Below are 11,442 nucleotides of genomic sequence, written 5' to 3'. Positions count from 1 at the left end.
GCCCAACCTGCACACAGACACGCCCACTGGAGGGTCACGTGACTGTGGGGATTACGGCACTGACCCTTTACTCAACTCTTGTTCAGAAGCAAAAATTATAAAATGATATAAAATATTCTTTATTCTTTAGTACTGCATTTTCAACTCTTATCTCGTGTTTTTTAAAACTTTTTTCTTTGTTTTTTTCTTTATAATTATTAAAGTTATATTAATTTATGTATCTTTGCACTTTCTTTGTTTTTCATGGATTACAGAATTTTCAAATTATGCATAATTGTATTGCATTATATATTTTTGTAATGTCTTGTGGAGTTCTTTGTATTCTAATATTAATGCGGAAAAAAAATAGTATGGAAATATATTTGTTTGCAGCTGCGTCACGTAAATGGTATTTTTTCGATATTAATAGTGGAAAGTACACTTTTAAAGTTGTTAACTTCTTTCCACGGTTCCGGTTCAGCGACCGCTTTAACTATTGGTGAATTTGTTGTTGTTGTTGTTGTCTGTACGTCACAAAACATGGCCGCCACGCCCCGCCCCCTCGTTCAGCCCTTTGGTTGACTTGGAAACCGTGGCGGCGTCGTTGGAGGACAGCGCAATCACTGCAGGGTAGCTAACTAGATAACGCTAAACGCCTCAGAGATATCCTATCTATCGTTTTCAAACACATTTTGTATGAAATATGGTCTAATTCGAGCTTCACACCGTGGCTTGAAGAAGCTAAGTCGCATTGTGCCAAACATAGGGAGCTAATCATGCCTCTTGTGCTAGCTGAGGTTAGCACTTAAGCGAGATAATGTTAGCGTGTTACGGTGTAACAAGCGACCGTGTTAACTGGAGACGTTCAGCCGAACGCGTCCGTTGTTGTCGTGGTTATGACAGCTCTTAAAAGTATGAAGGTAACACGTGGCAGTCCTAGTGAATGCCGTCATTGTTACATTTCCAATACAGTGTCAAACCCTCATATTCACAGTATATATTGTACAAATATTATACCAATCACGAGCTAACACGGTCGCTTGTTAAACCGTAACACCGGTAGCTGGTAACTGTTCCTGGAACAGTTTTAGCTTGAGTAAACAGACGCCACAGAAAACACGACGTGCGTTTGTAACACTGAGGTTATCCAAATTGCGAAACTAACCGTCCACGTTACAAACCCAACAAAGAATGATTGTGTGCAAGTTTAACGTGTTTTGTATTTATAGGATGAAAGCCTTCCTGCCTGCTTTGTTTATACACCTTTTGCCCTCAGAATGACAGTCATAACGGTGCCTGAGGATGCCAGTAGGTGAGTTTCTTGCTGTTCTCCCATGTATCATTATCGTGTTAGTATTCATATTTATGCCTATAAGTTTTAGCATGTAAGCATTTTAATGTTTAAGTTGAACGAGCTGATGCTAATTTAGATATTTTTAAAAACTGTTGGGTAGCATAATCTTTACAAATGCACCATCTTTTATTTTTTTTATCATGTCCTTTATGTATGCAAACAAATGTATTGAAGTAAACACACTATTTAAATCTGCAATGTTGTGGAGTAGAGAAGTAAAATGGAAATAGTCCTGCAAGTACAAGTACCCCGAAATTGTTACATAGATAGAGCTGCAACATAGATACATACACATACATACACATGTGCATTGATCATATTAACTGATCTCAATGTAGCCAACCTAGGGCCACTTTGCACATTCATAAGTGCAACCTTTTTACAGGTGATAGTGAAGACCGGGCAAGGACCCGGGAAAGATTCAATGAAGTCTTCAAGAAATACTCTGATTCAGACAAGAAAAAGCTGAAGAAGAAAAACACTGAAACTCAGGAGACTATTGTGGTATGTTTTCTAAAAGTTTAAAATCACACCTGGTTTGTTTACTAAATCTCCTTCCTCCAAAATACACTGCAAAGTAATTAAAATGTCTTTTTAAAGGACACATGATGTACATACATTTTGATGGACAATTCTATGTTCTCCCTTTCCCCTGTTTCTTTTAGCTTCAGAATCTAAAAAAGAATCTCAACCTTGAGAAGGACACAGAAGATGACGAGACCATCCTCCAGAACACATATCATCCCGAACAGGGCAGCCCTCGTTACACCAAGAATCAGCAAAGAGAGAGGGAAACGGCGGAAAAGGTCAATATCAACAACAGTAGAAATCAAGAGGAGACTAAGACGTCAAAAGGCAAGAGGAAAAGCAAGAGGGAGCTTCCCCCTCTTCCTGTCCCTGAGGATGCCAAAAGTTACACCCAGAAGGATCCGGAGGCATTTAAGTCAGAGATTGCTTTGGAGCCAGAGGATGTAGGTGGTGGAAAGGAATCAAAACGAAAAAGTAAAAAAGGGAAAGGCAAGGGAGACACAGAGGTCAAGGAAGTGAGTCAGGTGGAGGATGCAGAGGACAAGCTGCTGCTTGAATACCAGCAGCAGATTGCAAAGAATGAGGACCAGACTTTAAAGACGGAGAGGACCAAGACTCAGGAAGAGAGCGTTCTCTCCCAAAATGTTTCACTGAATAACGATGTCGGAAAGAAGAAAAAGAAAAAGCTGAAATCTGTAATCACAGAGCCGGAAGTAGGGTGTGTAGATCTACTAGTATGCTATATATTTTATTATAATTATTTATGCTGCATAATACACTTTTTAGAGGCATACTCAAATAAAAATATTTTTTTTGGTCCATTAGGGGTGAAGATGAAGATGCTGACCAGGGTGCTGATGTGGACAATGAGCAGGAATCCAAGGGAAAGAAGAAGAAGAAGAAGAAAAAACACGGTACGTGAATGTTAATTCACAGCATCGCTATCGTCAGGATGTTGATGAATTTACATGTTCACGTTTTGAAATTTTCTGTTTTTTCTTTTCAGTTGTCAAAGAAGAGAGTGAAACGGAGGCAGAAGTGCCACAGAAACCAACATTTGATGACAGCCTAGTGCTGGGACTGTACGTCCACAGAACGGATCGCCTCAAGACCGACTTACTGATCTCACACCCGATGGTGAAAATACACGTCGTCGACGAGGTCACTGGACAGTATGTGAAGAAGGAGGACTGGTGAGAATGGACGCTCTCAGACATCGACAATACTGCTGTTCAGTCCAGTGTTTAATTCAGTGTTGAAATGTGTTTTCACATCTTTAATAGTTTGTAACACTTGTGTTTATATTGCTAGGGACGTACTTTATTTGTAGCTATAACTGGTAACAATAGGACTATATTTTCTTTTGTTTTTCGTTCAGTCTCTGCATGCTCTACAGTTATTTTAACCTCGCATTTTAATGGGTTGTGATAAAGCCTTTGATTGAACACAATATCAAAATGTTTTTATCTTGTTTTTCACAGCCATCGGCCAGTCTCCTCATTTTACGAGCAGGAGAACGTTGACCACATCCTCCCCATCATGACTCAGCCGTTTGACTTCAAGAAGAACAAATCAATCATCCCTGAGTGGCAGGAGCAGATCATCTTTAATGAACGCTTTGGTTACTTTGTTGAACAAAAGGATGAAAGCCCCAGAGTCATACTTTTCTTTGAAGTAAGAGACACTTCATTTTGGTATTTTTGGTACAAATTCAATGGAGCTGTCAATAATATGTATTATTTATTTCAATGTTTCGTAAAGATCCTGGACTTCATAACCATGGAAGAAGCCAGAGCTAACGTTGATGTTGACAAGCATGAGCGAGGATTCAGAAAGATTGCGTGGGCATTTCTCAAGGTGCTGTAATGTATTCAACCTTGGTTTGACTTTGTTTTTAACTGTTCTTTATTACACTTGTTTCACAATTTTCTCTCTATCCTCCAGCTCGTCGGCACAAATGGTGTGCTAAATATCGACAGTAAACTTCGCCTACAGCTCTTCTGCACTCCACTTCGGGCAAAGAGGCAACCCAAAACAATTGAGGTGGTCGAGTGGTGGAGGAAATACCCCCGAAACAAATACACATCCACCCTTTATGTGACGGTGAAAGGCATCAAACTCCCCGAGCATGTAGGTTTCTTTGTTGCTTTACAGCTGCTATCATGTATGATTGTAATCTTTTATGATGACTACTTCTGTCTGACATGTTTCCTATAGGTACATAGTTAACGTCAGTGATGTGTTGGAGCTAAGATCGGCCTTTGTTCTGCAGGTGGACCCCAGTATTCGGTCCATGATGGCGCTGCAGGAGGAGAGGGGCAGCACCTCCTACAGTGAATTACAGAATGAGGTCACCAAGAGAAGCATGACTCAGCCTCAAGACAACAAGCCGCCAGCCCTGAGATGGAGCCGGCTGCCTGGACAGGTTGGTGGAATTAGGAATTATTATTTGACTAACCAGACAAACAGCACTCACTAGTTTACATTGAAGCTGTTTCTGGTCCCTGTGAGCATTCCTCCTGTCCACCATGTGTGTCAAGTATGCAAGAGATGGAAGAACAAATTCACTGTCCGTGTCCTACATGAAGTGACAACGATGTATAGTTCAGCTGACGCTAACAGCACCGTCCAAACGGGCTGTGTCAGTGTTGTTTTAACACAGAGAAACATGTGAGCTTGTCCTTGAGATGGTGATTGACAGCGCGAGCCTCACCCAAAGTTCTCTCCCTCCTGAAGGTGTGTCGGATTCCTAACAAGTCCATGCTGTCGTTCCGTGGTGGTCGGATGGGCTGCTTCACGTTGCTCTTCTCTCACACCGGCACCATGCTGGCCGCCGCTTGTGCCGACACGGATGCTTTCCCCGTAGTAGGTGAGCAACAACTCACCTGCTGCACCTGCTGACGCTCCTCTTCGCTCCTCAGCAGTGATCACAAGCTAACACCAACAGCTCAGACTCTACAATGTCCAAGCATATACATAAAATGACTATATATTTTATTTTATAAGTAACCCATTCATTTACTTTTGTTCCAGTGTTTGAGATTCCCTCTGGCCAGGTTTTGGCTGCTTTCAGCGGTCATCTCAAAATAATCTACGATCTCTGCTGGTCCAGAGACGATCGGAGCCTTTTGTCTGCCTCCTCTGATGGAACTGTCAGGTGAGGTTCTGTCTGTTTGTTGGATTGAAAAACAAAATAAACTGATCTGGAGTGAACGAATGAAACAGTTGGTGTCACAATGAGGTGTCACTGCTGGTGACTGAATAGCTGTTGTTTGCAATTGTACCTCTAGGTGGAGCAAGCACCCTTCATAGGAAGTGGCTCACTGTGTGTTCATGTCACTATGATGCAGCATGTTTTGGGGCTTAGTGGGGACGGTCTGACTTGAATATTATTTAAACCAGTGGCTCTCAACTGCGGGACACACATCACCCCTGAATGACAAGCTGCAACCCCAATGGATTTATTGAAAAGTGCAGTTTGATCCTGAGATAGTACAAGAAAAAAACTCGTTCCCTTTTATAGTCGTTTAAAAACCCTAAAGTTCATCTTGAGGGCATGAGGTATTACGACATACATAACAATTCTGTAACTTCAGCCTTTTTTTAATTTGTGTACAAACATGAAATAAAAAAGTCCAACTACTGAAAAGCAGTTTCAAAAACACTAAAATGATGTAACTTTAGCTAAGAATACTCACTGAATCTATGACCAACGCTGCACTATGGAACACATTCAGTGTCTTGAGGAGCAACTTTTATCCACAAACTCAAAATGAATTTAACAAATTGTGAAAAAGATTTTTTTTTAAAACTCACTTCATCCAGAAGTAAACACTGACATGGACCTGAGTCTGGAGGAATTTATACAAAAAGAACTGGGGTTTGTTTGCTCCCACTAGTTGAGAATCACTGATTTAAAGAACATCTTCTTTGCAGTAAAGAGGGATGGCATTATTTTCATTGTCCCGCTCTCCCCCGTCAGAGAGTGGAACGTGGAGAGGCTTCAGGGGACGGCCCAGAAGGTGCTCCCTCATCCATCCTTTGTGTACTGCGCTCAGTACCATCCCACAGCCCAGAACCTGGTGGTGACGGGCGGCTTCGACTCTCTGGTGCGAGTGTGGAGGCTCGACGTCGACGACGTGAACGGCCAGCTGCTGCAGGAGTTTGAGGGACACAACAGTTTCATCAACTCGATTTGTTTCGACTCTGAAGGTATCGTGTCTTCCATGTCGTGTTTTAACCCAATCACAGACCGGCAGCCTGACTGTGTTACCCGTCCACTGCATGTACATGGAAGAAATGCGATGTAAAACTATTCATAGAGGTTTATTTGGCTTCTTCTCTAAAACAAATTGTACTGCTCTGTCTATTACATGTGAGCTAGCTGTGAATGAAGAGTGCTATACTCGTGCCTTCTTGTATCTGATGCTTCTTGTGTTGTGTTTGTTGTAATTAGGAAGGAGAATGTTCTCCGCAGACAACACAGGCCTCATCCTTGTGTGGAAAACATCAATAAATGACAGCAAGCGGCATCAGCCGTGTCATCGCTGGTGTGTAGAGATGGTACGTCGGATCCAAATGTTCATATCACGCAGAATACTTTGTCAGATGGTGGTCTGCCCGCAGTAGACACGACACTGAAAAGAATTGTGAAACTCTGCATGTTTCTTCTTGGCAGAAAATAGATGAGAGTGACCTCAAGGGAGTCCCCATCAACATGCTGCAGCTCCATCCAAACGGGCGCTGCCTGCTCATCCATGCCAAAGACAGCGTCCTGAGGGTGATGGACTTGAGAATGTAAACACGATAAGACATAACTTTTATACGGCCATTTTAGTTAAAAAACACATTTGGTGCACTTGTTTTATGAATTGGGGCAGGTGGGAGCGTCCAAGCCTTTGTGAGTACATGATAACTCATGTTATGTTATGGAATTAACATATTTGTCCTGGTAAAGCACCACATTATACAACTTCTCACTGCTATTAAGGTTTGTATTTACATTGACAGTTTTTTTGAAGCTGTTGGAACCAAATAATTTCACCTTTCATAACTAAACTACAGAATAAATAAGATGATGCCTCACTTTTCACTCTAAAACACTACAATGGTGTTTGCTTTCACAAATTAGCAAAGGAATTTATCATCATGATACATGAAACCTACTATATTGTGTTGCCCAGACGAGTTCTCACAGTCCAAAAAAACCTACATTCTTTGTTTTTAACTTCAAATTCAAAGCTTCCATCTTCTCCACATTGTATCTGCCCGTTCAGCCTGGCTGTGAAGAAGTACATCGGAGCCACAAACTACAGAGAGAGGATTTACAGCACTTTCACGCCCTGTGGGAACTTCATCTTCTCCGGCAGCGAGGATGGGATGGCGTACGTCTGGAATACGGACACAGGTGAGAACGCCATGTTTCTCTTCTGTGAAGCTTTGATCGTGGTATGCACAGTGGCTCCAGCTTTCACCCGTTCCGTCTCTTCAGGGGACCAAGTTGCAGTCTACTCTGAGCTTTTGTACCCCACGGCTCTCCACGGCGTGGCGTTCCACCCTCACGAAAACATGGTCGCCTTCAGTGCCTTCGGTCAGAGCCAGCCGGTCCGCCTGTACCTGTACGATCGCAAAGGTTCGTGAAGACGCCTGACAAATGTTGTGTCAGTCAGCTGAGCTGTTTGATTCAGTTGATACTTTCAGAAAAACCATGTCATCCTCTATGTCACACAGTTTCCCAGCTGGAGGCGCACAATTTAAAAGCTGCGAGCAGATCAGCTTCTACGGACGCCAGAACCCTCAGAAACACACCCGACCCCCCGGCGCTACACGACACAGCTTCAACCATGGACCAGTTTGCCCAAGCAACAAGACTTGCGTTGAAAATGCAAAGTGTGAAGGAGCGGCTGGATTCAGTCCTTGTAAATACTACTCATCTACTATGACATAGAAATAAGAAATTACACAGAGAGATACAGAAATTCAAAATATCTCCAAAACTCTCTTTTTTTGTAGGAGCCACATCAGAAGTCTTCGACTTCTGGATACATGTATGAGCAAGGTACTTTTTGTGTTTTACAGTTTCATAATGAACAAAGTGTGCTGCGTTTCATCTCGAGCATCCAACAGCGCTGTTTAACATACTCTCCTCTTGTGTGTTTGGTTTGCAGACAGAATGAGCATCGCTCACATGGGGAGGAGCTTCACAATGGATTCTGGCACAGTGAGTGTTCCTTTTTGTACACACTTGTATAATTGGTCTTTATTGAGGTCATCTCGGCCTGAACCAGCTTGTTCTCGGGTTTCCTCTCAAGTGCCGAGAAAGGACACATACACACAGAAATATCTCCAGACTGCGTCATTTGTATTGATAAACTCAAATCGTGATTAGCGCAGCATGACATAGAGTGTCTTGTTTTTCTACTGGGCAGTTTGTCAACCTGCTGCCTGCCTTGCATATAAAGTCATATTAAACTCCTAAAGTTTTAATTTAATCTTGACTTTAAATTGCATCAGGAGGCCCAAGCAGGTCTACATTGAAAGGAAAGTAGCTCATAAATTACTGCTATCTTAAAATTAAACAAATTGCTAGACCACTTAAGCCAAGCCTTCTCTTTGCAGACGGACTTGAATGCCTCGTTGCTGCCTCCGGCCTTCCTGTCGCCGCACTCCCAGCTGCAGCTCTCCAGTTCCCTGGCGGAGCAGCTGATCCCGCTGGCGGCTCTGAGCACCCAGAACCGTGAGTGGCGAGCACGGTTTTTAATCGCACGGCTATTTGCTCTCGAACCAATGAATGACCTCCGCTGCCGCTCCGCGATACGCGAGGTCAAATATTTTCCGAGATTAAAGCCGCGTCGAGTGAAAAGCCTGCGGTGAACAAACACTTCCACTGGTTGGGTTTAAAGTCTCCTGAAGCATGTACACGGTACACAGAGACCAAGACCTCGTGACTTACACTTGTGTCCGTGAGTGATCTCTGTAAACAATCACGGAAGTGTGGGACAGTCTCAGGGTTAATACTTTTTGTTTGTTTTCTTGTGATTCAGGCGGTTTCAGTCCAGTCGGTCATCTTCTAAAAGGAGCTTCATCTCTCAGGTTACAGACGGTAAGGCTGATATATAATATCTCACTTTTCTGCATTAGAATGTGAAAAAACGACAGACCTGTGTTTTATGTATTTTGAATTTTACACTTACGCTATCCTACATCTTTTCAACAATTTTCAAACCAAGAGAAATCTATAATTTGAGTCAAAGTACCGCGTTTCATTTGTTTAAATATAGCAAAATATCCTCTTTAAGATACACTTATTAGATCTTGTTATATATTTTAACCTGATGAATGATTCTAAATGATGAGATATAGGCCAGTTTTAAACCCCCAAGTTTGTTTGTTCATGAGGAAAAAGAGTGCTCTGTGGATAATTCAGCTTCCTGTGAAAACTTACTGGATAATACTAAAGGAAAACTAAGAAGCTGGTGGTGAAGACTCCAATGATCCCGCACTACGTCACCGGCTTTTACTTTTGATTTGATTGAGTGTTAACAAAACATACACTTTTACTGAATCTCAACCAGATGATTGTTGCTGCACTGATTGGTCGACCGCTACTATCTGCAGAGTCTCATTTGTCTGCTGAAAGTTGCTTCTACAGGATTCAAACGCCGTTCTTTTTCTCCACCAGAGCTATCCCGACCAAGCAGATTCTATCCCCGTTCAACAAGTCGTAAGTATCCGCTGCAGCCGAGAGCTCACGCGTGACCTTTAACCTTTTATCATATTCCACGCCTCCACCTCCCCTTCCTCTCTTCAAGGTCGTCTCGCTCTACGACTACAAAGCCAACCGGTCCGACGAGCTGACCGTACGCCGCGGTGACGTCATCCAAGTGCTGTACAAAGACAACGATAACTGGTGGTTCGGGAGTCTGGCCAACGGGCAGCAGGGATACTTTCTAGCTTCTTATGTCGCGGATCAGAGTGAGTGAATCGTGGTTTTCTCGTGACGGACACCGCCTGGATGTGAAACTTCCAGGTGTGGTGCAAGATGCTGAGTTCTTTTATGTTGCAGGAGATCTCACTGAAGAGGTGACTCAGTCTGTTGAGACACACGCAGCCTTGTCCGAAGGGACTGTTGAGAGGTCAACACCGACCAGGGTAAGGGGAGTAATGTACTACAGTAATAAAACAAGGCGTGGCTGTGAATGCATGTTATTGCACTTCTTATCCTGTGTAGTCTTCTCTCTCTCTTGATTCTTTCTCATGACCATCACACACTCTTGTTCACCCTTTTTTCGGGGCTGAAGTATTCCTTTAAAAGACTTTTGGGACTTTGAAGTTTTCTTTTGAATGCATAAAAGAATGCATGATGATCTCTTTTTATCTGCTGGGTACGACTGCTTTCCCCATCGTTTCATCTTTTCTTCTCCGTCACTTTTTCAAAGGTGTCTGCTGCAATTAGTTCTTCCGGGGAGCTTCGGTTTCTTTCTGAGCCGACCCTTTCTGACACCGAACCAGAGTTGACCGATGCCAGGTGAGCGGCTCGCTGCGCTTACAAACCCTGCCGTGTGTGTAGAGCCAAGTGACCGACATGTTATTTTAGAAGTAACACATTTTAATTGTGAATACCGGGTTTCCCCTCCTCCACGCAGAGCTAGAAGGAAAAAGAAGATGAAGAAGTCCGGCGTCCCCGCGCCTCCATCTCAGGCCACGTTTTCCGATGCGGAGGCTTCGGGCTCGACGAGGACCAGGACAGGCCGAGCGGCTGACAGGCCTCTCCCCAAGAGGCCGACCGGCCGGACTAATGGTGCCTTCGAGCCCGACGTGTAAACTCAGACACGCCGCTGTTTTCACCTTCTTCATGAAACGCATTTTTGTAATTACAATAAATCTTGCAGGTTTGACTTTTTTTTTAATAAACATATTTGACTATGTGACCTAAATCAGTATGTTCTCTATTGTATTTAATGCAAATTATCAGACTTGTTCACATAAAGAATTCTGCTGTACATATTTATAAATAACAAGTATAAATTGATTTTTTTGTGTACAATTTTACTGAAGATATGAAACACAAAATGTCTCTAATTTTGTAGTTTTATTTTCTTAGCCTGTAAGAGATACATTTTTATACCCCACTTCTAGAATATACAAATACAGATTTTTCCTTTCCAAATGTTTAATCACATGTAAAGTCACACTTTTGATGAAATAAATATGCTTACGGGTTATTTTGATTACGTCTGCATCACATTTTTTGAATGTACTTATGAAACAATGCAAATAGGTTACCTATTATTCTGCTCGTTGCATAACCTGTAAATTATGATGGTTTTATTCTACTTTTTGACATGTTCATATCTTTTCATTTTAAGATGCTAAAAAGAGAATATAGATTTTTTTTTGTGCAACAATCTTTAGAATATCAGCTATGTTTCAGTGGACAACTGGTTATGTTTATATATGTTTTATAAGCAGGCTGTGCAGTTCAGAATAACTTAAACATCACGCCACTTGCACGGCGTGCACAGACAAGGTCAGCACAGAGTAATTTCAGTTTTTATTTTAAAAATCAGTGCAAAAAAAAA

General features: G+C 42.3%; 1 protein-coding gene across 2 annotated transcripts; it reads left to right on the top strand.

Annotated features, from left to right (window-relative positions):
- The first annotated feature begins 556 nt into the window (after positions 1-556).
- ahi1 (Abelson helper integration site 1) lies at positions 557-11,085 on the top strand. Of its 2 annotated transcripts, none has more exons than XM_068580944.1 (27): positions 557-609; positions 1,209-1,291; positions 1,719-1,837; positions 1,999-2,579; positions 2,687-2,775; positions 2,868-3,033; positions 3,343-3,535; positions 3,623-3,718; positions 3,806-3,991; positions 4,134-4,286; positions 4,598-4,730; positions 4,895-5,018; positions 5,844-6,073; positions 6,318-6,424; positions 6,540-6,658; positions 7,138-7,268; positions 7,353-7,493; positions 7,592-7,779; positions 7,874-7,919; positions 8,029-8,081; positions 8,480-8,597; positions 8,905-8,963; positions 9,543-9,584; positions 9,673-9,835; positions 9,927-10,012; positions 10,300-10,388; positions 10,507-11,085. In XM_068580944.1, the coding sequence occupies exons 2-27, from the start codon at positions 1,282-1,284 to the stop codon at positions 10,682-10,684; spliced, it is 3,600 nt and encodes a 1,199-aa protein (XP_068437045.1). In that variant the 5' UTR covers positions 557-609; positions 1,209-1,281; the 3' UTR covers positions 10,685-11,085. The 2 variants fall into 2 exon arrangements, with proteins under 2 accessions (XP_068437045.1, XP_068437044.1); XM_068580943.1 differs by having other exon boundaries at positions 2,868-3,054.
- Positions 11,086-11,442: the final 357 nt, after the last annotated feature.

The sequence above is a fragment of the Clinocottus analis genome, unplaced genomic scaffold, assembly GCF_023055335.1.
Source record: "Clinocottus analis isolate CAN_PGR_092001 unplaced genomic scaffold, fCliAna1.0.p SCAF_17, whole genome shotgun sequence".
Taxonomy (NCBI): domain Eukaryota; kingdom Metazoa; phylum Chordata; class Actinopteri; order Perciformes; family Cottidae; genus Clinocottus; species Clinocottus analis.
The sequence above is the reverse complement of the archived record's forward strand: the minus strand, read 5'-3'. Positions and strand labels throughout refer to the sequence as shown.

Excerpts from the sequence above, each read along its gene's own strand:
- ahi1 (XM_068580943.1), top strand. Across the intron at positions 4,287-4,597 it reads GGAGCCGGCTGCCTGGACAG|GTGTGTCGGATTCCTAACAA; the intron begins GTTGGTGGAATT and ends TCCCTCCTGAAG. Across the intron at positions 5,019-5,843 it reads TCCTCTGATGGAACTGTCAG|AGAGTGGAACGTGGAGAGGC; the intron begins GTGAGGTTCTGT and ends CTCCCCCGTCAG.